The 21,428-nt window shown below is 40.1% G+C and overlaps 1 protein-coding gene across 2 annotated transcripts in view; it reads left to right on the top strand.

Moving 5' to 3' along the window:
* Positions 1 to 356: 356 nt before the first annotated feature.
* Positions 357 to 21,428, top strand: part of LMNTD1 (lamin tail domain containing 1) — a 212,253-nt gene continuing 191,181 nt past the window's right edge. Inside the window, exon 1 of one of the 2 annotated variants that reach the window (XM_032159042.1) lies at positions 357 to 441. In XM_032159042.1, the coding sequence (XP_032014933.1) occupies positions 384 to 441 (58 nt within the window). In that variant the 5' untranslated portion in view covers positions 357 to 383. Of the gene's footprint in view, positions 442 to 9,800; positions 10,167 to 21,428 lie in introns of those variants that run through there. The other variant, XM_058442598.1, reaches the window with a different exon arrangement.

Raw genomic sequence — 21,428 nt, 5'->3', positions numbered from 1 at the left:
AAGTTCTTTGCTTGCTGACTAATTCATATAGGGGAAAAGTAAAAAAAATAAATTTTCTGTATGATTAAACTGGATTACCAAGCAGATAAGATCCTATAAAACCCATAAAAGCTTGTTAGATCCCTGCCAGGGCATGAGATCTTTAAGCCCATGGAGCGACTTCCTTTTAAGGCGACAGCCCCTCTGGGTGAGGCAGAAGCCATTCCCACCTCCCGCTGTGTGTTCCAAGCCCCCTCCCTGAGTCAGTGGCAGGCACTTCAGGGCAGCGGCCTGTCCTGTCACTAGTGTGTAGCTAAGGAAACCTGGCTGAACGCATTGTTACTATGGCTCCATGTGCCAGATCTCCGGGGCTGAGCATAACAGAAGAAGCTTAAGGACACTACATGCAACAGCCAGCAAGAGCAGGAGACGTCGGTGTTTCCAGAGTCCAGACCCACCATAGTAAGTGAGAAATGAATGCTGGATTTTCCCCATCAGGCAATTCACTGGCTTCCCTCATTTCCTTTTTATACTAACACCTGACCCATTAGAAAGTGGCCATATCTGTCATCACTGAGATATAAGAACAATATTTTTTCATAAACGTGAAATTTCTAAAGTAATAAAAATGGCGTGAATTGAGATGCTGTTTTTGAGTGAAACGTACAGACTATTGTGAAGTGAAAAAAGAATGTTTAAATGGTATGTGTAGCAGGAATCCATGACTGCAGAAATGAACATGTATGTATAGAATAGACGAGAATGACATATTAGTGTGTAAAAAGAGGTATCCTACAGAAGTAACGTTTTCAGTGATTTTTATTGTTTCTTTTGGCTTGCCTGTGTTTTCCAAATTTCCTCCAATAAATATGCATTACTTTTATGATGAAAAACTTTACATTTTTAAAAACTACATTCTCTATCTTGACTAACTAATCCTTTGGTAATAATAATAGTAACATAGTAATATAGCAGGAAGGAAAGAAAGAAGGAAGGAAGGAAGGAAGGAAGGAAGGAAGGAAGGAAGGAAGGAAGGAAGGAAAGAGAAAGAGAAAACATCCTCAGATAATTTGTCCTAAAGTCTCCACTTTTACCAATTTTGAAAGTTATTTGACAGTTCCTGTGAAATTGGCTGTTTTCACCAATCTATAATAGTCAAGAGGAACCATTTTGGTCAACTAGAGACAGATTACCCAGTTTCAAGATTTCAAATGAAATTAATTTAAAATAATAGTAAATGCTTTTTTATGTATAATACTCAGAACTCAGAAGATGATGAATTAATAATTGGTGTATTCATGTATTTATTCAACTGGTAAATGTTAGAAACCATGCGACATGCTAGAGATAAAAGAATGAATAAACGAACACAGATTTAACTATACATTTTATTTTTTAAACTTATATTTTAACTACTTCCAAAATGATTTGTGCTAGATTGTAGAAATTTTATTTTTTCATTTTTTACTTTTATTATTATTTTTTAATACAGGGTCTGGCTCTGTCACCCAGGCTTCAGAGCTGTGGCTCGTTCTCGGCTCACTGCAACCTCTGTCTCCCAGGCTCAAGCCATCTTCCCACCTCAGCCTTCAGAGCAGCTGGGACGGACTACAGGCACAGGTCACCATGCTCAGTCAATTTTTTTGTATTTTTGGTAGAGATGGGTTTTGTCATGTTGGCCAGGCTGATCTTGAACTCCTGGGCTCAAAGCAATCCACCTGCCTTGGTGGGATTATAGGCATGAGCCACTGCGCCCAGCCAGATTGCAGAAATTTTATAAGAAAAATATTTATTATTATAGACAACACAACATTATTAAATAGTCAAATGATCTATGAGATATAAAGGCATCAAAAACCTATTCAATCATTTTAGAAAATGGCATTGTAAGGATTTGAGAAGTCACCAGAAGAAAATCCAAATTATTCTCATCCCAGAATACTAGGAAAGACATTTTAAAAGTATGCCACTTTCATTCTGCTTTTTATTAGTTGATGGGTCTCAAACAAGCCATATCAACAACCTCTCAGATTTAATAGATTCATGTCATAGAGAAGTTTTCATATTATTTGAATTTCAAAGTTGAAAGACTAAATGCAAATACTCTGAAAGCAACATTGCTGGCAAACAGCTGGTTTGCATTTACATTTTCTAAGCTCCAATAGATCCTTACCTACCTTTTAAGGATTTTCTAAGGCCACCAGGACATTATATTTTTAAACATTGGCAGCTTACTACCATTAGAATTTTGTTTTGCCCACCTGTTCAATCGGTGGTGACCTATCTCTGAACTATGGTTGATCCTTCCTTTCTGCATACTTCCAGGCTATCTTTTGCAATCATCAAAGCCAGGGAATACTGAAGAACCAGGAACTTTGGGTTAACACACATGAGTGGCAGACCTCACTCTTCTTGACCCAGCTGCCCCTCTAAGGGGCTTTGAGAAAAGCACAAGAGAAAAAAAAATGATCCTGGGGCTAGGGTGGATACTGGCAGTCCCTCAAGAGGAAAGCAGAAGACCATTGGAAAGAGAGATCAGATGCTGCAAACCAAGTGAATCTGAGAAGACAGAACAATCGAATGACAAATCGGGGGCAGGTGAGGGCCAGAGTGATGGGAGAGGGCCAGGAGAGGTGAGAGGGAGCTGAGAGGAAGGTAAAGACTAGGATGGTTTCTGAACCCATTTAGGGACACTGAGCTCTACTTTCCATATGCTGTCTATGAACTATAGGCCTGTTCTTGGTGGGCAAGTGATAGGTCTTCTACCCCATACCATCTTGAACAATGCTATCTCTCATAGCTTGGGGTTTACCATTTATTTTAGAAAATTAACCCAGGTATTGTGATTTTATTTTTGACCTCTACACTGTCAATAGCCAACAAACAGGACTTTAATCCTATCATCAGAATTATTAGATACAATGCAATAACCAACCCAGGATTTGTCCTCATCCATGAGGGCCCTACAAGGGGAATCCTTTCGTTGTCCTTCTGAGTGTCACATTCCTTCAACACCTACAAGCTTCCCAAAGTGACTCCAAAACTGCCATGCAGCAGTAGGGACATGGCTCCTTATTTTCACAGTGATTAATATTTACTGAGAACCTGCTATTTACAGGCACTTTACATATATCATCCTTCTTCATGTGCGTAACAACCCTGTGAAGGAGGTAGCCATATCCCAGTTTAAAAGGATAATCTGAAATGCAGAAGGGGTCAGAAAGTCTGAAACACATACAGCTGCTACATGTCACGGCTGGGTTTGAAGCAGGCCCCAGCTCTTTTCCTTATGCTGTGATGTTGCTGTATTGTTCGGATCTAATGTTCTGTGGCCCATTTTACCATGGCATCACTGAATTAGCACATTATCAATTCCCTAATCACATGGCTGCTTCTTAGCCACACATAATTCCACTCTATGTTAGCGAGCTGGGCTCAGCAGTTACTTTGATCTTTTTTTAAAGGCTGCAGTGAACATCCAGTAATAATATATGAGCAACCTAATCTTTCAAAGTGGAAATATGTCTAATGGTCACAACCACCTCTCCTTTCAACTCCCTTACCCTCACATCTCCATTGCAATTATTCCTTAATTATTGAAACCTCTAGTCCATTGATGCTGTCACTCTTTCACAATTTTCACTACTCCCCAAACCTTGCTTCTCTTTTTGCCCAGCTTACAATTCATGACCCATTTCTAAAATCATTTAATTGAAAACATGCTCAATTTTCTGGCCCCACTCTCCCTATACTTACCTGGCTAGACTCCAACTCTTCATGAGCCTAACTAGCCATTTTCTCTATGCCTAGGGATTAATCACATCTGTTGTCCTGGCTGCACTTTAAATTTGCAATCTCAGGTCTCAAATAGGCCCTTAGTACTGTGAAAGAGTCCTACTAGTTTTCCCCAATAAAGTCCCCCTTTGAGTCTTTGAAATGATGATTTCACATTTCCTCTCTCCCAAAACCTCTCACACTGTCTCCCTCCCTATTCATAGCTGATGACTTAGACTCAAACTTCATTGAAAAAAAAATCTAAGATTGGACAAGAGTGCCTTCATCTCGTCAAATCTATGTACCTCAGTCTCTGTGCCCATATTGTCTCCGCCTTCCCTGTTTTTGAAATGGGAGAGATGTGTCTGCTCCTATTAGAGGTGAATCCTTCCAGTCCTACTCTGATCCTACCCACCCTCACCTTTCCAAGGCTTCTTGTTCTTACAGTTAAACTCCTTCTATTCTGCATCATCTATGGCTTTCTCCACATGGTGTCATTCCAGACAACATATATGCAAGTTCTGTGAACTCCCAAATTACAAAAACCAAAAAACCCTCAAAATACTTCCTTGGTTTTCATCTTTCTCTTTTTTGGTTACTCTATCAAGATTCTGTTTTTGTTTGTTGGTTGGTTTGTTTTGGTGGTCGTTGTTTATGTGTGTGTGGTTTTTTTGTTGTTGTTGTTGTTCGTTTGTATGTTTGTGTGTTTTTGAGACAGGTCTTATTATGCTGCCCAGGCTGGAATGCAGTGGCGGCCCCCTGCAGCCTTAACCTCCTAGGCTTAAGCAATCTTCCCACCTCAGCCTCCTGAGTAGCTGAGACCACAGGCACGTGCCACTATGCTTGGCTAAATTTTTTTTTTTTTTTTTTTTTTTTTTTTTTTTGTAGAGAAAGGGATATCATTATGTTGCCCATTCTGCTCTTGAACTCCTGGCCTCAAGTATCCTCCTGCCTTGGCCTCCCAAAGTGCTGGGATTACAGGCATGAGCCATCACACCTGGCTTCAAGCTTCTATTTAACCATTCACTGAATCTGCTCTGTTAAGGCCACCACAATCTTAATATTGCTAGATCCTATGTGCACTTCTCCTGTTTTCATTATACTCACCTTCTTCACAGCCACAACTGATCCAGTTGTCCAATTCCTTCTTGGAAAACTTTTCTCTCTTGGCTTTTATGATGAACGCTTTCCCATATCTAGCTCTGGCCAATCCTTTATTTCTTTTACTTTCTCTGATCTCAATACTGGACTGACTTCTAAATCTATGTGCAGTCTCTCCAGGTGACCTTGTCCAGTTCCTGACCATAAATGTCAGCTATGTGCCATTTGCCATTCATCCAACACCCTGAATTTCGAACTCACAATCAACTGACTACCTGGTACCTCCACTTGATAACAAACATTGATTTCTCTGGCACTTTCCATCAGGAGCCTGTCTAACAGCCACTCCTCCCTTCTTCTTTGCGATCAGAACCTTGATTGTATGCAGTTCCCAGGGGGCCATGGTCTTCAGGGTGACTGATCATCCAAGTGACACTCGATTAGTCATTGGCCCTATCATGGTAGCTCAATTCCTATTGTCAGCAATTGGTTTAAAAATTGGAATGCACATGTGACACAATTCTGGCCAATGAGTTGAAAGGAAAATCTGCTACAGAACTTCCTGGGATATTTTCCTTGCTATTAAAAAGGAATATGTAAGTCTCTTCCTTGTTTATCCTATATCCTATTGTCTATAAAGCCCTCTATCTTCAGGCCCTTGCTAATCTTTTTCATCTCATGCCATTCTTTCTTTGCTTACTCAGCACACTGGCCTCCTCTCTATTTTTCAAACCCACCAGGTGTCAGGGTCTTTGGCCTTGCTGGTTGCTTCCCCTGAATGCCTTTCCTCAAGTTCTTTGCATGGCTAATTTTGTATTTTTAGTAGAGATGGGGTTTCTCCATGTTGATCAGGCTGGTCTCGAACTCCTGACCTCAGGTGATCCACGGCCTCAGCCTCCCAAAGTGTTGAGATTACAGGCATGAGCCACCGTGCCCGGCCTGCTGAATTCTTTTATAAGTTCCAGGAGCTTTCTGGAGGAGTCTTTAGGGTTTTCAAGGTAAACGATCATATCGTCATCAGACAGTGACAGTTTGACTTCCTCTTTGCTGATTTGGATGCTCTTTTTTTTCTTTCTTTTGTCTGATTGCTCAGGATAGGACTTCTAGTACTATGTTGAAGAGGAGTGGTAAGAGTGGGCATCCTTGTTTTGTGCCAGTACTCAGAGGGAATGCGTTCGACATTTCCTCATTCAGTATTATGTTGGCTGTGGGTTTGTTATAGATGGCTTTTATTACATTGAGCTATGTCCCTTGTATGCCAATTTTGCTGAGAGTTTTAATCATATAACGATGCTGGATTTTGTCAAATGCTTTTTCTGCATCTATTGAGATAATCGTGGGATTTTTGTTTTAAATTTTGTTTATGGAGTGTATCACATTTATTGACTTGCATATGTTAAACCATCCCTGCATCCCCAGTATGAAACCTACTTGATAATGTTGGGTTATCTTTTTGATATGTTGTTGGATTTGGTTAGCTAGTATTTTGGTGAGGATTTTAGCATTTATGTTCATCAAGGATATCAGTCTGTAGTTTTCTTTTTTGGTTATGTCCTTTCCTGATTTTGGTATTAGGGTGATGCTGGCTTCATAGAATGAATTAGGGAGGGTTCTTTCTTTCTCTGTCTTGTGGAATAGTGTCAATAGGATTGGTACCAATTCTTCTTTGAATGTCTGGTAGAATTCTTCTGTGAATCCATCTAGTCCTGGACTTCTTTTGTTGGTAATTTTTTAATTACCATTTCAATCTCACTTCTTATTATTCATCTGTTCGGGGTATCTAATTCTCCCTAATTTAAGCTAGGAGGGTTGTATTTTTCCAAGAATTTATCTTTCTCTTCTGGGTGTTCTAGTTTATGTGCATGAAGTTGTTCATAGTAGCCTCGAATGATCTTTTGTATTTCTGTGGCGTCAGTTGTAATATCTCCCATTTCATTTCTAATTGAGCTTATTTGGATTTTTCTCTCTTCTTTTCTTGGTTAATCTTGCTAATGGTCTATCAATTTTATTTATCTTTTCAAAGACAAATTTCAAAGCTTTTTGTTTCATTTATCTTTTGTAATTTTTTTGTTTCAGTTTTCCTTTCTTCTGCTGGGTTTGGGTTTGGTTTGTTCTTATTTCTCTAGTTCCTTGAGGTGTGACTTTAGAAGGTCAGTTTGTGCTCTTTCAGTCTTTTTGATGTAGGTGTTCAGGGCTATGAACTTTCCTCTTAGCACTGCCTTTGCTGTATCCCAGAGATTTTGATAGGTTGTGTCATTATTGTTGTTTAGCTCAAATAATTTTTAAATTTACATCTTGATTTCATTTTTGACCCAATGCTCATTCAGGAGCAGGTTATTTAATTTCCCTGTGTTTGCATGGTTTTGAAGGTTCCTTTTGCAGTTGATTTCCAGTTGTATTCCACTGTGGTCTGACAGAGTGCTTGATATAATTTCAATTTTCTTAAATGTATTGAGGCTCTTTTTATGGCCTATCATATGGTCTGTCTTGGAGAAATTTCTATGTGCTGTTGAATAGAATGTGTGTTCTGCGGTTGTTGGATGAAATGTTCTATATATATCTGCTAAGTCCATCTGTTCCAAGATACAGTTTAAATCCATTGTTTCTTTGTTGACTTTCTGTCTTGATGATCTGTCTAGTGCTGTCAGTGGAGTATTGAAGATCCCCACTATTACTGTGTTGCTGTCTATATCATTTCTTAGGTCTATTATTAATTGTTTTATAATTTGGGAACTCCAGTCTTAGGTGGATATATGTTTAGGATCCTGATATTTTCCTGTTGGACAAGACCTTTTACCATTAGATGATGTCCCTCTTTGTCTCTTTTAACTGCTGTTGCTTTAAAGTTTGTTTTTTTTCTGATATAAGAATTGCTACTCTTGCTCACTTTTGGTGTCTATCTGCATGAAATGCCTTTTTCCACCCTTTTACTTTAAGTTTATGTGAGTCCTTATGTGTTAGGTGAGTCTCCTGAAGGCAACAGATAGTTGGTTGGTGAGTTCCTATCCATTCTGTAGTTTTGTATCTCTTAAGTGGAACATTTAGGCCATTTACATTCAATGTTAGTATTGAAATGTGAGGTACTGTTGCATTCATTTTGCTATTTGTTGCCTTTGTACTTTAGGTTTTTTATTTTTTGTTTTTGCTTTTTAACTTGTATTTTTGTTTTATAGGTCCTGTGTGACTTATGCTTTAAAGAGATTCTGTTCTGATGTGTTTCTAGTATTCATTTGAAGATTTAGAGCTCCTTTTAGCAGTCCTTGTAGTGGTAGCTTGGTAGTGGTGAATTCTGTCAGCATTTGTTTGTCTGAAAAAGACTGTATCTTTCCTTCGTATTTGATGCTTAGTTTCACTGGATACAAAATCCTTGACTGATAATTGTTTTGTTTGAGTAGTTCGAAGATATGGCCTCAATCCCTTCTAGCTTGTAAGGTTTCTGCTGAGAAATTTGCTGTTAATCTGATCGATTTTCCTTTATAGGCTACCTGGTGCTTCTGTTTCACAACTCTTAAGATTCATTCCTTCATCTTAACTCTGGATAACCTGATGACAGTGTGTCCAGGCAGAGAGCTTTTTGCAATGAATTTTTCCAGGTGTTCTTTGTGCTTCTTGTATTTGGATATACTAGCAAGGCCAGGGAGGTTTTCCTTGATTATTCCCCCACATATGTTTTCTAAGCTTTTGGAATTCTCTTCTTCCTCAGAAATACCAATTATTCTTAGGTTTGGTCATTTAACATAATCCCAGACTTCTTGAAGGCTTTTTTCATATTTTCTTATTCTTTTTTCTTTGTCTTTGTTGAATTGGGTTAATTTGAAGACCTTGTCTTTGAGCTCTGAATTTCTTTTACTTGTTCAATTCTATTGCTGAGACTTTGCAGAGCATTTTGCATTTCTATAAGTGTGTCCGATATTTCCTGAATTTTTTGTTTTTTCTTTAAGCCCTCTATTTCCTTGAATATTTCACCCTTCACTTTTTGTATTTTTTTGGGGGTTTCCTTAGACCGGGCTTCGCCTTTCTCTGGTGCCTCCCTGATTAGCTTAATAACTAACCTCTTGAATTCTTTTTCAGGTAAATCAGGGATTTATTTTTGGTTGGATCCATTGCTAGTGAACTAGTGTGATTTTTGGGGGGGTGTTGAAGAGCCTTGTTTTGTCATATTACCGTGGTTGTTTTTCTGGCTCTTTCTCATTTGGGTAGGCTCTGTCAGAGGGAAGGTCTAGGGCTGAAGGCTGTTGTTCAGATTCTTTTATCCCACGGGGTGTTCCCTTGATGTAGTAGTCTTCCCCTGTTCTTATGGATTTGGCTTCCTGTGAGCCAAACTGCAGTGATTGTTGTCTCTCTTCTGGGTCTAGCCACCTCTCAAGTCTACCTGGCTCTGGGCTGATACTGGGGGTTGTCTGCACGGAGTCCTGTGATGTGAACTGTCTATGGGTCTCTGAGCTGTGGATACCAGCGCTTGTTCTGGTGGAGGTGGCAATGGGTGGGTGCAATGGACTCTGTGAGGGTCCTTAGCTTTGGTGGTTTAATGCTCTATTTCTGTGCTGGTTGGCTTCCTGCCAAGAGGTGGCGCTTTCCAGAGAGCATCAGCTGTGGTAGTGTGCAGAAGAACCAGCAGTGGGCAGGGCCCTAGAACTCCCAAGATTATATGCCGTTGGTCTTCTCCTACCAGGGTGGGTAGGGAAAGACCATCAGGTAGGGGTGGGGCTAGGCATGTCTGAGCTCAGAGTCTCCTTGGGCGGGTCTTGCTGTGGGGGATGGGGGTGAGGTTCCCAGGCCAATGGAGTGATGTTCCTAGGCGGATTATGGCTGCCTCTGTTAAGTCATGCAGGTTGTCAGGGAAGTGGGAGAAAGCCAGCAGTCACAGGCCTCACCCAGCTCCCACTCAAACTGAAGGGCTGGTCTCACTCCCACTGTGCCCCCCACTAAGAGCCCTGAGTCTGTTTCTGGGCAGTGGGCAAGACAGGCTTGAGAACTTTGCTAGCCAGGCTACCCGCCACCCAGCTGCGAAAGATAAGAGCTTGTTTCTTCCTCTGCCTGTGATATCTACTCAGTGGATTTCTGCCCTCCGCCGAGTTCTGGCCACGAGGCTTCTCGCCCCATTCAAATTGTTACAAAGTACAGCTGGAGATTTCCTTCCCCCTGTGAAGCTTTCTGCCTCCTCCTCCTGCTCCTCTGGTCGCCCTCCCAGTGGATCCCTGTGGTGCCAGGCAGGAATGGGCTGCTTGGGGACCCAGCAAGCTCATGGGGCCTTTCTGCTGCTTCCTCTACCCCTGTATTTCACTCAGCTCTCTAAATTGACTCAGCTCCAGGTAAGGTTGGAAACTTCTCCCGCAAACAGACCTTCAGTTTCTCCAGTGGGGGTGTGTGTTCGGGAGAGGAGGCTCTCTTTCCCACTTTGCATTTGGGGCATTCAGTATTTGGGGTGTCTCCTGGGTCCTGCAGGAGCAGTCCACTTCCTTCAGAGGGTCTGTGCGTCCTCTCGGGACTGCTGGTTTGTTCTTGCAGTTGACCTGGAGCTGAAATTCACAATGCGAACCTCCACATGCTGCTCTGTCTGTCTGAGTCAGAGCTGCGATCTAGTCCTGCCTCCCGTCCACCATGATCCTCAAAAATAGAACATTTTAGATAATTTATTATAGCAACTCCAGATACTGATCCTCTCCCAGGGCTTATTATTATTGTTGTTTACTTGTTTGATTAGCTGGTTAAGTTTCTTTCCTCCAGAGCATATAGCGTTGGATGCTACATAATCTTGAGCATGTGCAGTCACCCTAACCACTACTCATTTCCTCCTCCCCCCAAAAGTGGTGATGGTTTTAGCCAGGATCTTTTTTACTGCTTATTTCCCTGATATCCCTATTAAGCATCTAGTTGGTCAGCTTCTATTGGTTAGCATCCACGAATTGCTTGCTAATTACTCTATTGTTTATGACTGTGTCCTGGGTCACAAATTAGTTCACAGTCTGACCTAATTAAAGTCAGATCTCTTTGGGGTGAGTTTTGTGGCTTATTCCAACTCCATGAGGACTCTTTTCAACTGTCTCTATATATATATTTCTCTTTCTCTCTGTTAAGCTTCTACCTGGTCTGCCATTTTGTTTATTGCTATCATGGAATTAATAGCCATGGTGGCAATAAACTTAATTGCTCACTATCAAAATTTCCATTATTTTCAATAGTGCACTTAGGCTTGAAATTCCTCACACTCCATTCCAAATAAAATCAATCCCCTTAGAGAGAGCTACAGAGCTCTTTGTTTTTAAGGTCTGCCTAATCCCCAGAGGCAGAACCTCTGATTGCAGATTTGGAACTGTAGGAGGGACAGCATCTACTTCCCTTGGATTAACACCAGAGTCTATGAATAGGGCACTTAGTGAGGGTGGTAGCCACCGGTCCTCTTGGATTGTTTCTCTTGGTATGAAACTTTTCATCCTAAAAGCAACTTGGATTGAGGCTGATTAGGACTCAGTAGTCTTGACTTATCAAGCCTGAGGTAAAACTTGCACTTTATGAGTTAGGGGCTTGGTGAAGAACAGGAGCCCCAGACCTCTTGTTTGCACTTATCTAAAGTAGAGTTTCTGCAGTAAGGAGATAGGAGAAAGTAAGAAATATTGGTGACCTGGGCCAGTCTGTGAGAAACTGTAACTCTACTATCATTTAGAAGAAAAATGAACTCATGTTCTTGGCCATACCCAGTAGAACCTCCATCACACTGAACTTGGAGGTGGAGAGCAAGTTATGGCTCGAATCCCAGAGAGTCGCTTTTCTTAATAAGATTTAGTTAATTTTCTTTAATAAACATTTCTACATCTTCAATATGTTGTTAGGATACCTTCCAGACACTTTAAATGGTTGTTGTTTTTACAATTTTCATTATGTATAGTTGTTTTGCTGGGAAGAGTGTCCACAGAGCTTCTCACACCACCTTTGGGAAGTGCTTCTCCCTGACATGATGAATTAGCTTCCTATGGTTGCTTTAACAAATTACCAAAAACTTGATGGCTTAAAACAATACAGATTTATTCTCCCACAGTTCTGGGGTCCAGAAGCCCAGAATCAGTTTCACTAGGCTAAAGTCAAGGTGTTGGCAGGGCTGGTTCCTTCTGGTGATAAGGCGGGAATTCATCCCTTGCCTCTTTTAGCTTCTAGAGGCTGCTGGCATACCTTAGCTTATAGCCACATAACTCAAATCTTTGCTTCATTGTCACATGGCCTTCTCTCTGACTCTGACTCTTATGTCCCTCTCCTAAGGAATCCTATGATTATGTCAGGCCCACCTGGGTAATTCAGGAGAGTCTCCCATTTTAAGATTTTTAACTTGATCACATCTGCAGTGTTCCCCTTGCCATATAAGGTACCATTTTCAGGTTCCAGGAATTAGTATGTAAACATCTTAGGGGAAGTGATTATTAGAATCTACGATTTTAATGTTTGGAAGTGATTTAGTCTTTTTAGATGAAAAAACCATAGCTTGGATTTGTTACAAACATACTGAAAATCATTTAACTAGTGTGAGATAGAGCTAGAATTAGGCCTCTGAACTCCTGTTTTGGGATATAGTTGAATGATCCAAAAAATAATAATAAAATCCATATTATTTATGAATCCTATTCCGAAACATAGATATAAAAATGGTGAATTATGGAGGCACAGATTGGGTTTTATCAAAACTAACTACCTGAGGTCAACTTAAAGTAATACATGCAATTCAATCATTGTATTCAAATTTCACCTTTTATAACATCCTTTGCCTTTTAAAGAAAAGGATTGGCTGCAAGAAAGATGTTTTCCCCAAAGTTAATTTAATTCATGTTCATGAATATGTGCAATAAAATGTAGTTATTACCACATGTGCTGTGAAATAAACATATGCACATTTAGTTAATTTATGGACAATGTGTCCTGTGGTGATACCAGATGAGAGAAAGCATCCACACGTTCAAAAGGAACATGGAAAATCTAGGTGAATTAACTGTGTGTGACATGTGAGGATTTCTCTCCCAAAATATTTTCACCGATTAGAGTTCACAAAGCGTGATCCCTCCAGCGCTTTTCTCTAGGGTTGTTTTCTCCCCCAGCACCTGAAGGACGTTCAGGGCATGCTAACATTTCTCTTGTGACATAAAATGACCCATGAGAAGAACTGATTAACGATTGCGCACAGTACTTTGGGGAAAAAAGTCATCATGAAAGTTGGAACAGTTCCCTTTAGCAACAATGTCTACGCTTAGAGTTTTTCAAAGCTATTTCACTAAAAAAAGAAAAAAGAAGTGAAAGAAAAAAAGAACAAACCTCCCTGCATGGATGCCTTTCAGAGGTTCACCCTCATCACTGAATAAGAAGATGAACAATAAGTTATTGTGAGTTATATACAATAGTTGCAGAGAAAGAATCTGGCCCTTGAAAGGGCTAGAATACACTGCCAGGTTTGACCTAACCCTCTTGTTAGCATGTACAATTACCTTTGTGGTATCAGCTCAGAGAGTGGGGAGAAAAAGGTAGCATGACGGTGTTTTCTGGGTGCAGAATAGACCCTTTTTTATTGTAGAATGTTCTTTGCCTGACTTACTGATTTACTACTATTCTGTAAAAACAGTGCAAGAGTCCATCAAACATTTCCTTAAACGACTGCATTTAAAGGTCTCCTTTAAAAGAATCACAAAATAAATCTGTTTAATCATGGAAAAACATTATTTGTTGTATTCTCAAGTGAGGGTCAAGCTCATTGAGAATAGGTTTTTGAGGTTTCAGCTTGGGTGGGAGTGATCTTTATGTTTATTCTGCTGAAAGTTCTATCAACTGCCTAGAACTCCCCAGCCCAGAAATAAATATGTAGAAGTAGTAGGTGCAACGCATGCTAAAAAATTATAGAACAAGGTTTCCAATCTGTATTGTATCCTATCTTTTAATTTTATGTGCATTCCCTCTTCAGGAAAGGACAAAACTTTTAGCTTTTACTGAGTACTGTTAGGAAATTCAGCCTAAAGAATCACTAGGTATATTAGTCAAATTATACTGAATTCAGTTCACAAAAAAAGTCGTAACAATCCCTACTCTTATGGAAGTAAGAGCTGTACTTACTGTTTATAATGCATAAGGGAAAATATCATTGATAGCATTTTCAAATCATGGTCTGTTCACTTAACTTTTAAGAATGTCTGTATTGAAGGATTTTATGTGTGTATATATGTGTACATATATACACACACATATACATATATGTATATATACATATATACACACATACATACACACAAAAATATAGAGATATCATGAATATTCAGGTCTGTTAATTTTATCAAACAACACATCTGTGGAACCAGCACCTAGGTCTAGACACAGCATTCTCAGGAACCTCCTTCATTAAATCTTTTAAAAAGGAATTTGATATTGCTTGTTTAGAAATGCGAAAGGCTAATCGAATAGCTGTTTTTCTGACACTTTTTTTTAGACAGTTTAGAGAGACCCAAAGTATCTGTCATACACTTTCAAACAGATGAAAAAGTACAGCCCCATGCTACCTTATTTTTTCCCTGAAAGGGAAGAGGAGATAAATATAACGCTACTTTTCCATTCAGTAAAGGAGGAGGAATTTATAGAAAACCACAAGAGAAATAACCGATTTGTGAAGAGGCCTGAAACATTTGTTTTAAATTGAAAGCCCCTCTAAGTCTGTGACCTTGGGGAACAAGGGCTGTGCACAGCCCAGGCAGCAGGAGGCCACCACAGGGGGAGGCAGAGGTGCCATCCCAGGCTCTGGGGCTATCTCTCCAGCTGTCACTCAGGCCTGTCTTGGTAGTGGTGAGGCCAGGGCCCAGCAGTCATGGGTTTCAACAAACCGCAGCCAGGCAAGGCTCTGGCAACCACCAGGTCAGAAAAACTTTTGGGACAAAGGAAGTCCTCTACTTAGATGATGACAGAACGATGAGTAGTAAGCCAGGGAGTCTGAAAAGAACTAGCTTAATAGGCTACACAGGACCTGAAGGCACTTGAGCAGGGGGCTCAATTGGAGAAGGCATGGAAGCTTCTAGAACCCCCCAGAGATAGCAGACCAGCTGTGTGGTGTAGGACCCATGATTGTTCGGTGACCACCCTGACATCATAGATACAGAAACACAGGCCTAAGGGATGTCCCCATTTGCAGGGGTGTCAATGGTGAAACTCCACCCAGAATACCCATTTCCTGGCTTTCAGAGCTCATTCTGTTCTTTATTATTACTCAAGTGGGATCATTTTTACCATTTGGTACTAATGAGTTGTGGTGGAAAGATGTTACATATAATTTAGGAGCCTGAAAAATGCAAGTTGAAACCAAGGATGAGGCAGTGTTGAAAGCCATTGGTTGAGGGAGTTTTGAAGGGTCAGTGTGAAATCATGGTCATATTATTACTCAGAGTTCATCATGCTCACTTTATCCTCAGTTGATAAGAAAAAATGAGGAGTAGGTGAAAATGAAAAGACCTCGCTACGCCCATTAACACTCTGCTCTGACATATGTGCGTGCGTGTATGTGTCTGGTATATGTGAATGTGTGCATGTGTATACATGTGTGTCCAACACTGTTAGCTCTATTGTGATTATTGTAATGCTGTTATTCACTTTTGGTCTACAGGACTCAGTTTTTCCACATAGCAATGAAAAATAATAAAAGTTGCATTGCAAGGGCAATTTGTGAATGCTGGGATACTTGCTTTTGTATTTGCCTTTAGATGGAGGGTACCTGTAACTTATTTGTAGAAGTGATTTTATGGTCTGGAGGTATTTTAAAACCCAGGTCATATGGCTAAATGTAATTAATCCTAAGCTAATGAGTATACAACTAAATAATGCAAATAATAATAATGCAATCCCCCTTTACCTTGAACAACAATTATAATAACTTCAGAAACTTATAAAACTTATGAAAACCTTATACTCTATTTGAATGTGCCCAGTTTATAGTAGTGACTCTACCTACTCAAATGATAGGCAATGACTCCTAAAAGTCCTGTAACTGAGAAGTAGTACTTTATTTTCTAAGCGAAAATGGGTGATGTGGGCTGTTCATATAAATCCACACCATCAGACTCTCTAGCTGTGGCTGGTGAGCTCTTTTTTCTACTTTAACAGCCAAGGTCATTGGTTTAATCTTTATATTAACCCTTTAGCGTTGCTCTATATCACAGTTATGGAATGGGTACATTTTCCTAGTTATCTGTTTCATAAATGAGCATTTCTGAAAATAAGGGAAACCAATGAAAATCAGGAGTGCTTGATAGCTTTGTAGGCAGTATTCGGATTAAGACTGATGGCAAATTTTAAGGATTATTTTAACTCAAAGATTTATGATTCTATGAGTTAACTACTTCTGAAAAGAACACTTATATTTGAGAATAGTTCATCTTGCATCCCTATTGACAGTAGAATGGTTGTGTCTTTTTCATATGTGAAAGGTGTTTTCAGTACATGTTGAAGATAAGAACAGCCAATGAGCATTGCTGGAGGTCCAATCCAAGTATAAGCCAAGTTTGTGCCAAAGATAGGTTGGGCTCTGAGGCACACAGGCCCAGGAGGAAAGGATGATTAATACCTATGTGCACACATCATACTCAAGGAATGATGAATTCTGAGCACCCAAGTCAGAACCAGGGAAACTGAATTCTGCCATCAAGTCCAACCTGTGAGTACAGGCAGCAAAGAGCAGGCCACGGCAGTCAGATCCAAAGCTGGCTAGACCCTGGAATGCAGATGGGAGAGACGAAGGAGGCAGGTGATATAAGAGGGTCTGCCACCATCTCTGTAAGCAGGAAGGCATGTCCAGGGGTGTGTTTTTAGCATCTGATGGGCCATGGGTGTGGCACACAGGCAAGAGTGTGGGATGGTAGCAGATATCCAATGTTATTGGAGAATGAGGCATTTCATTTGGGTGGACTTTCTAAATCCCAGAACAAAATTCTTTTAAATGCATACATTCAGCATTTGCAGGGATGCCTTTTGAGTGGATTGCACGCTTTCTCTCCTTTTTTTTTTTTTTTTTTTTTTTTTGAGACAGAGTCTCGCTCTATCACCCAGGCTGGAGTGCAATGGTGCAGACTTGGCTCACTGCAATCTCTACCTCCTGGGTTCAAGTGATTCTCTCACCTCAGCCTCTGAAGCAGCTAGGATTACAGGTGCATGCCACCACACCCAGCTAATTTTTATATATAGTTTTTTAGTAGTAATGGGGTTTTACCATGTTGGCCAGGCTGGTCTCGAACTCCTGACCTCAAGTGATCCACCCACCTTGGCCTCCTAAAGGGCTGGGATTATAGGCGTGAGCCACCGCGCCCGACCTCTCTCCTTTTTAAGTAGTTTATGAGTTTAATGTAAGCTTTACTAGATGACCAGCCCTGACTGTACTGTGCTTTAAAATAGCAACACCTTCAGGTTTATTCAGCTCTGACAGGCTTCTTGCCCATACAGGAAACGATAGAGTTTTCTCAGACTGCCACATAAAAAAAAATTCTTGTGTTATTTGTGTGTCTAATTTTTTTTCCTCTGGCAGGAAGACAGCATTTCTTATTACATCTAACTCTTCTCAGTGTGCCCATCTCTATTAGAGCTTTTCTCCTTCCCCGTCATCCACCAGCTTATTTCTGATTTATCTGTTTGGGGCTAGAAAAACAGATGTTTAGGCTCATTAAGATGGTGTGTAAAATAAGAGAGGCCATCCTCGCAAAATGTCTTAGGAATTCAGCACAGACACTTAGTGTGTGGACATCGGACTTCAAACATCTATTTTACCTACTCAGGACCCTTTTGGCGCCTTTGTGTTTTCTTTTGTTTTGTTCTGTTTGTTTTCATAGTTGAGCTTCAGAGGGATTATCTCTGAATACGTGAGGTCAGTGTGTGATCTTAAATGTTGTTGGACACTGTACATTTGCTGTCACGTCTTTTGTAGGACTGTGACTGGCATAGACTAAAGGCTTACCAAATATTTGTTGTACAAATAATATAATGATGAACGAGGCAGAGTGTGCAGTTTCTGCTCTGCTAAATTCAGCTGCATACACAGTTTAGCAGAAGGCAGAAAATATGTAAGTGTTAAGGGCAATGTAAGGGCAATGTGGATAAAAGCCAATGATGTTGATATTATTTTGTAGGGGGGTCACAAACTCAAGGTCAAGGGCAACAGTGGCCGGTGCAACTTTTCATTTTATGTTAGTGCCTGTGGGTCATGCATGAACTCTCCAGTTCACAGGCTGCACCATTGCTTTGTTATTTTACAGTTGGCTAAGTCATACGGTGAAGTTAGCTGTTTACTGTACCCTGAGGGTGTTTGGATTTTCAGGCCCCTGAGGGGCTAATAGAATCATTATTGAGTGTTTTTATCATACAAGGCAGTATCAGATGATGAGAAGCATATTCGAAACCCAAACTCTTGACTCCCCTCCAATCTCAAGCTTGCTCCTCTGCAGCCTTCCCCGGGGATGCCCCCTTCTAATGCCCAAAACCTTGGGGCTGTTCCTCTCTTTCTTTCATATCCAGCATTTGCTCCATCAGCAAATCATATCATTTTTGAAAGGTATAGAATTTAAATATTATCCCCATTGCTACCACCTTGATTCAACCCACTTGCCTCTGGCTCAGAATACTACAGTAACTTTGATTGTTCTAACAGCAGCCAGGGTGATCCTCTTACTGTGGAGGCAATCACATCAGTTTTCTGTCCAGAACCCTCTGTTGATTTCCCATCTCATTCAGCATAAAAGCGCAAGTCTTCTCCATGGCCCACTTCTCTTCCCTGTCTTTGCTGACCATATTTATTAGTCTGTCTTCTGCCTCAAGAGTGTAATCTTCTTGACAGAAGAGACTTTGATTATTCATTTTTATATCTCAAGTGTGTAGAATAAGGCCGTGTTTTAGGGGTTCAGTCAACATTTGTTTAAGGTACAAACAAATGAATAACTGAAAGGAAAAATAGGGAAACAGAATTATTCATTTAAGAAACATGAGGAGGTGTTGGTCAAACGATACAAACTTTCAGATATAATATAAACATGTTTTAGGGATCTAAGGCACAGCATGAATGGTGATGAATGTGTTCATTAATTTGATTGTGGTAATCATTGCACAATGTAAACATATATCATATTATGCTATATACCTTGGATATATACAACCCTTATTTGTTAATCAAATATTTAAAATAAAATTTGTTTTAAAAACTACGTGGCTGGGTGCAGTGGCTCACATCTGTAATCTCAGCACTTTGGAAGGCTAAGGTGTGAGGATTGCTTGATCCCAGGGGTTCATGGTTGCAGTGAGCCATGATCACACCACTGCACTCCAGCCTGGGTGACAGAGCGAGACCCTGTCTCTCTTTCTCTCTAATTAAAAAAAGTTACCCCTGCCAATGTATTAACATGTTAATAGATGTGGTTATTAGTTAACATGTGTTAACTCTAAGCCAGGCACTGTTCTAGGCCCTTGGAATACTCCAGTGACCAAATCAGAAGAAACTTTCTCTTGTGAAGGTCAACAGGCAATGAATAGAGATGAAGACAGCAGATAAGGAAAGTAGTTAGGAGCCCAGTGTCTGATGTCAGTTCACCTAGGTTTGAATCTCTTCCCTGCCGCTTACCAGACTATGTTCAACAAGTTACTGAAGCCTTGATTGCTTTGGTTTCTCTCCATCTGTAAAGTTGGGGTAACACTCCTATTGCATAGTGTTGGTGGGGATTATGATAGAACGATGGTAGAGCGCATATAAAGCACTTGACGTGTGGCAAGAATTCATAGATATTGACATTAATAGAGCAAATGAAGATATGGAAGCTAAACAGTAGTGGCTACAGAGTGGAGTACAACCCACAGGAGGCTTTAGGAGGGAAGCAAGGACCCAGTGCCTGAAGTTGCGGTGCTCAGTTTAGCACTTTCAAGTTCAACCTAAGGAAAGAAAATCAGCTCATAGAAAAGAAAACTGGCCTTGCTCTGTGAGAAACTCATGTATACCTGGATCATAGACACGTGGAAAAGGCACATAATAGCAGCAGAGTTTTTGATGTTGTAAGAAAAGCTAGAAAATGTACTCCTATCTTATTGAAGAAAAGAAGCATTTATATTGAAAAGGTATACTTTACCATCTTTCTCATCCTTCAGAGAAACAACAGAAAAGAAACTAGAAATTTATTTTATCATTTTAAAATTATAGAAATTATATATTTAAAATACTTGTATTTTAAAAGTATATTTTGTAATTTTGTAAGTTATAAAATTTGTTTTGCTAACTGTAAAAATTGGAATTGAGAACAGAATTAAATGGAATTAGAAAGTTGTGGAGTTCCATTAACATTAAAAAAGGCCTTTTTTTGTTGAAATGCCCTTTGAAAACATTGCATGGGGAATCACTGGTGGTGTTGCTATTCCATCTAAAACGCAATCACTTGTGGGAAAATATAGTTTCCTCTGGAAAAGCAGCTCTGTTGTAACTTAAACTCTGAAAGTAGCTAGTCCCTTTTTGCTCTTTTAGTGCAGTACACTCGAATTTAAAGCAGAGTTAAAAGAGAGTCTAAATTATGGAATAGCATGGTCACATATGTATATATTGTGCATCTGAATATTTATAAAGCTAAGGCTTTTGGAGATACTAAGTTCAAAGGATTCCCTTGAAGGGCTGGGCACGTCTATTCAAACTCGGAGTTACTAAAGCCAGAATTTACATGTAGGATAAAAGTCTTATAACCAATGTTTCAAAAAAGGAAGAATTGGCAAATCTGTGATCAGTCTTGGTGAGAATTCTTTCGCATTAGTTATGCCCAAGGCGGCTTGACCATCCATTTTGCCAAATCTAGTCCATCCCTGGGGGATGAGCAGGGAAGGGAGAGGCAGAGATGGCTGTGTGGGCTCCAGCCTCACCCACCATCCTGCCCACAGAGCACTGGGAATTGGCTTTGGGAAAATGGCAGAACAAGCACCTGCAGTCTTAGATCATTCTTTCCTGGATCACAGCCTGCCTACCAACAGCCAGGCTTCCCCGAGGAACCATCTGGAGATGGGAATACTCTCTTAAACTTCACAGAGCAAATGCAGACAAGAAAAGAGGGCCCAGGCCTCTCTCAACTGTCTTGTGAACTGATTACAAAAGGCCAACTTAGAAATTGAAGTTTGTTTATGGTGCGTTTAACATGCACTGGAAAGAATTGAAAAGGGCTATAATGTGTTTTAACTTTGTTGTATGTTTTGCGTATAGAACTTTTACATTTTAAGTCAAATTGATAATCTTTTCCTTTAGGTTTTGCGTTTTGTTTTATTTGGAGTAGAAAGTTGGAAAACTAGTTTTATATATATATATACATATAGTTGAAAAGCATGTATCCCTTACCCAGCAATTCTACTTCTACAGATATATTCTAGAGAAACTCCTGTACAAGTACACAGGCAAACACATACAAAGGTGCTCTTTGCAGTATTTTTTTAATAGTAAAGAAGTTGAAAATGATCTAAACGTCACTGAATGGGGAAATGAGTAAATAAATTGAAGCAAATTATAGAATGCTCTTACAATGGCAGGGCAAAGACTGTTAACCCATCACCAAACCTGTTTCCTATTT

Source organism: Hylobates moloch, unplaced genomic scaffold (genome assembly GCF_009828535.3).
Source record: "Hylobates moloch isolate HMO894 unplaced genomic scaffold, HMol_V3 SCAFFOLD_8, whole genome shotgun sequence".
Taxonomy (NCBI): Eukaryota; Metazoa; Chordata; class Mammalia; order Primates; family Hylobatidae; genus Hylobates; species Hylobates moloch.
The sequence above is the reverse complement of the archived record's forward strand: the minus strand, read 5'-3'. Positions and strand labels throughout refer to the sequence as shown.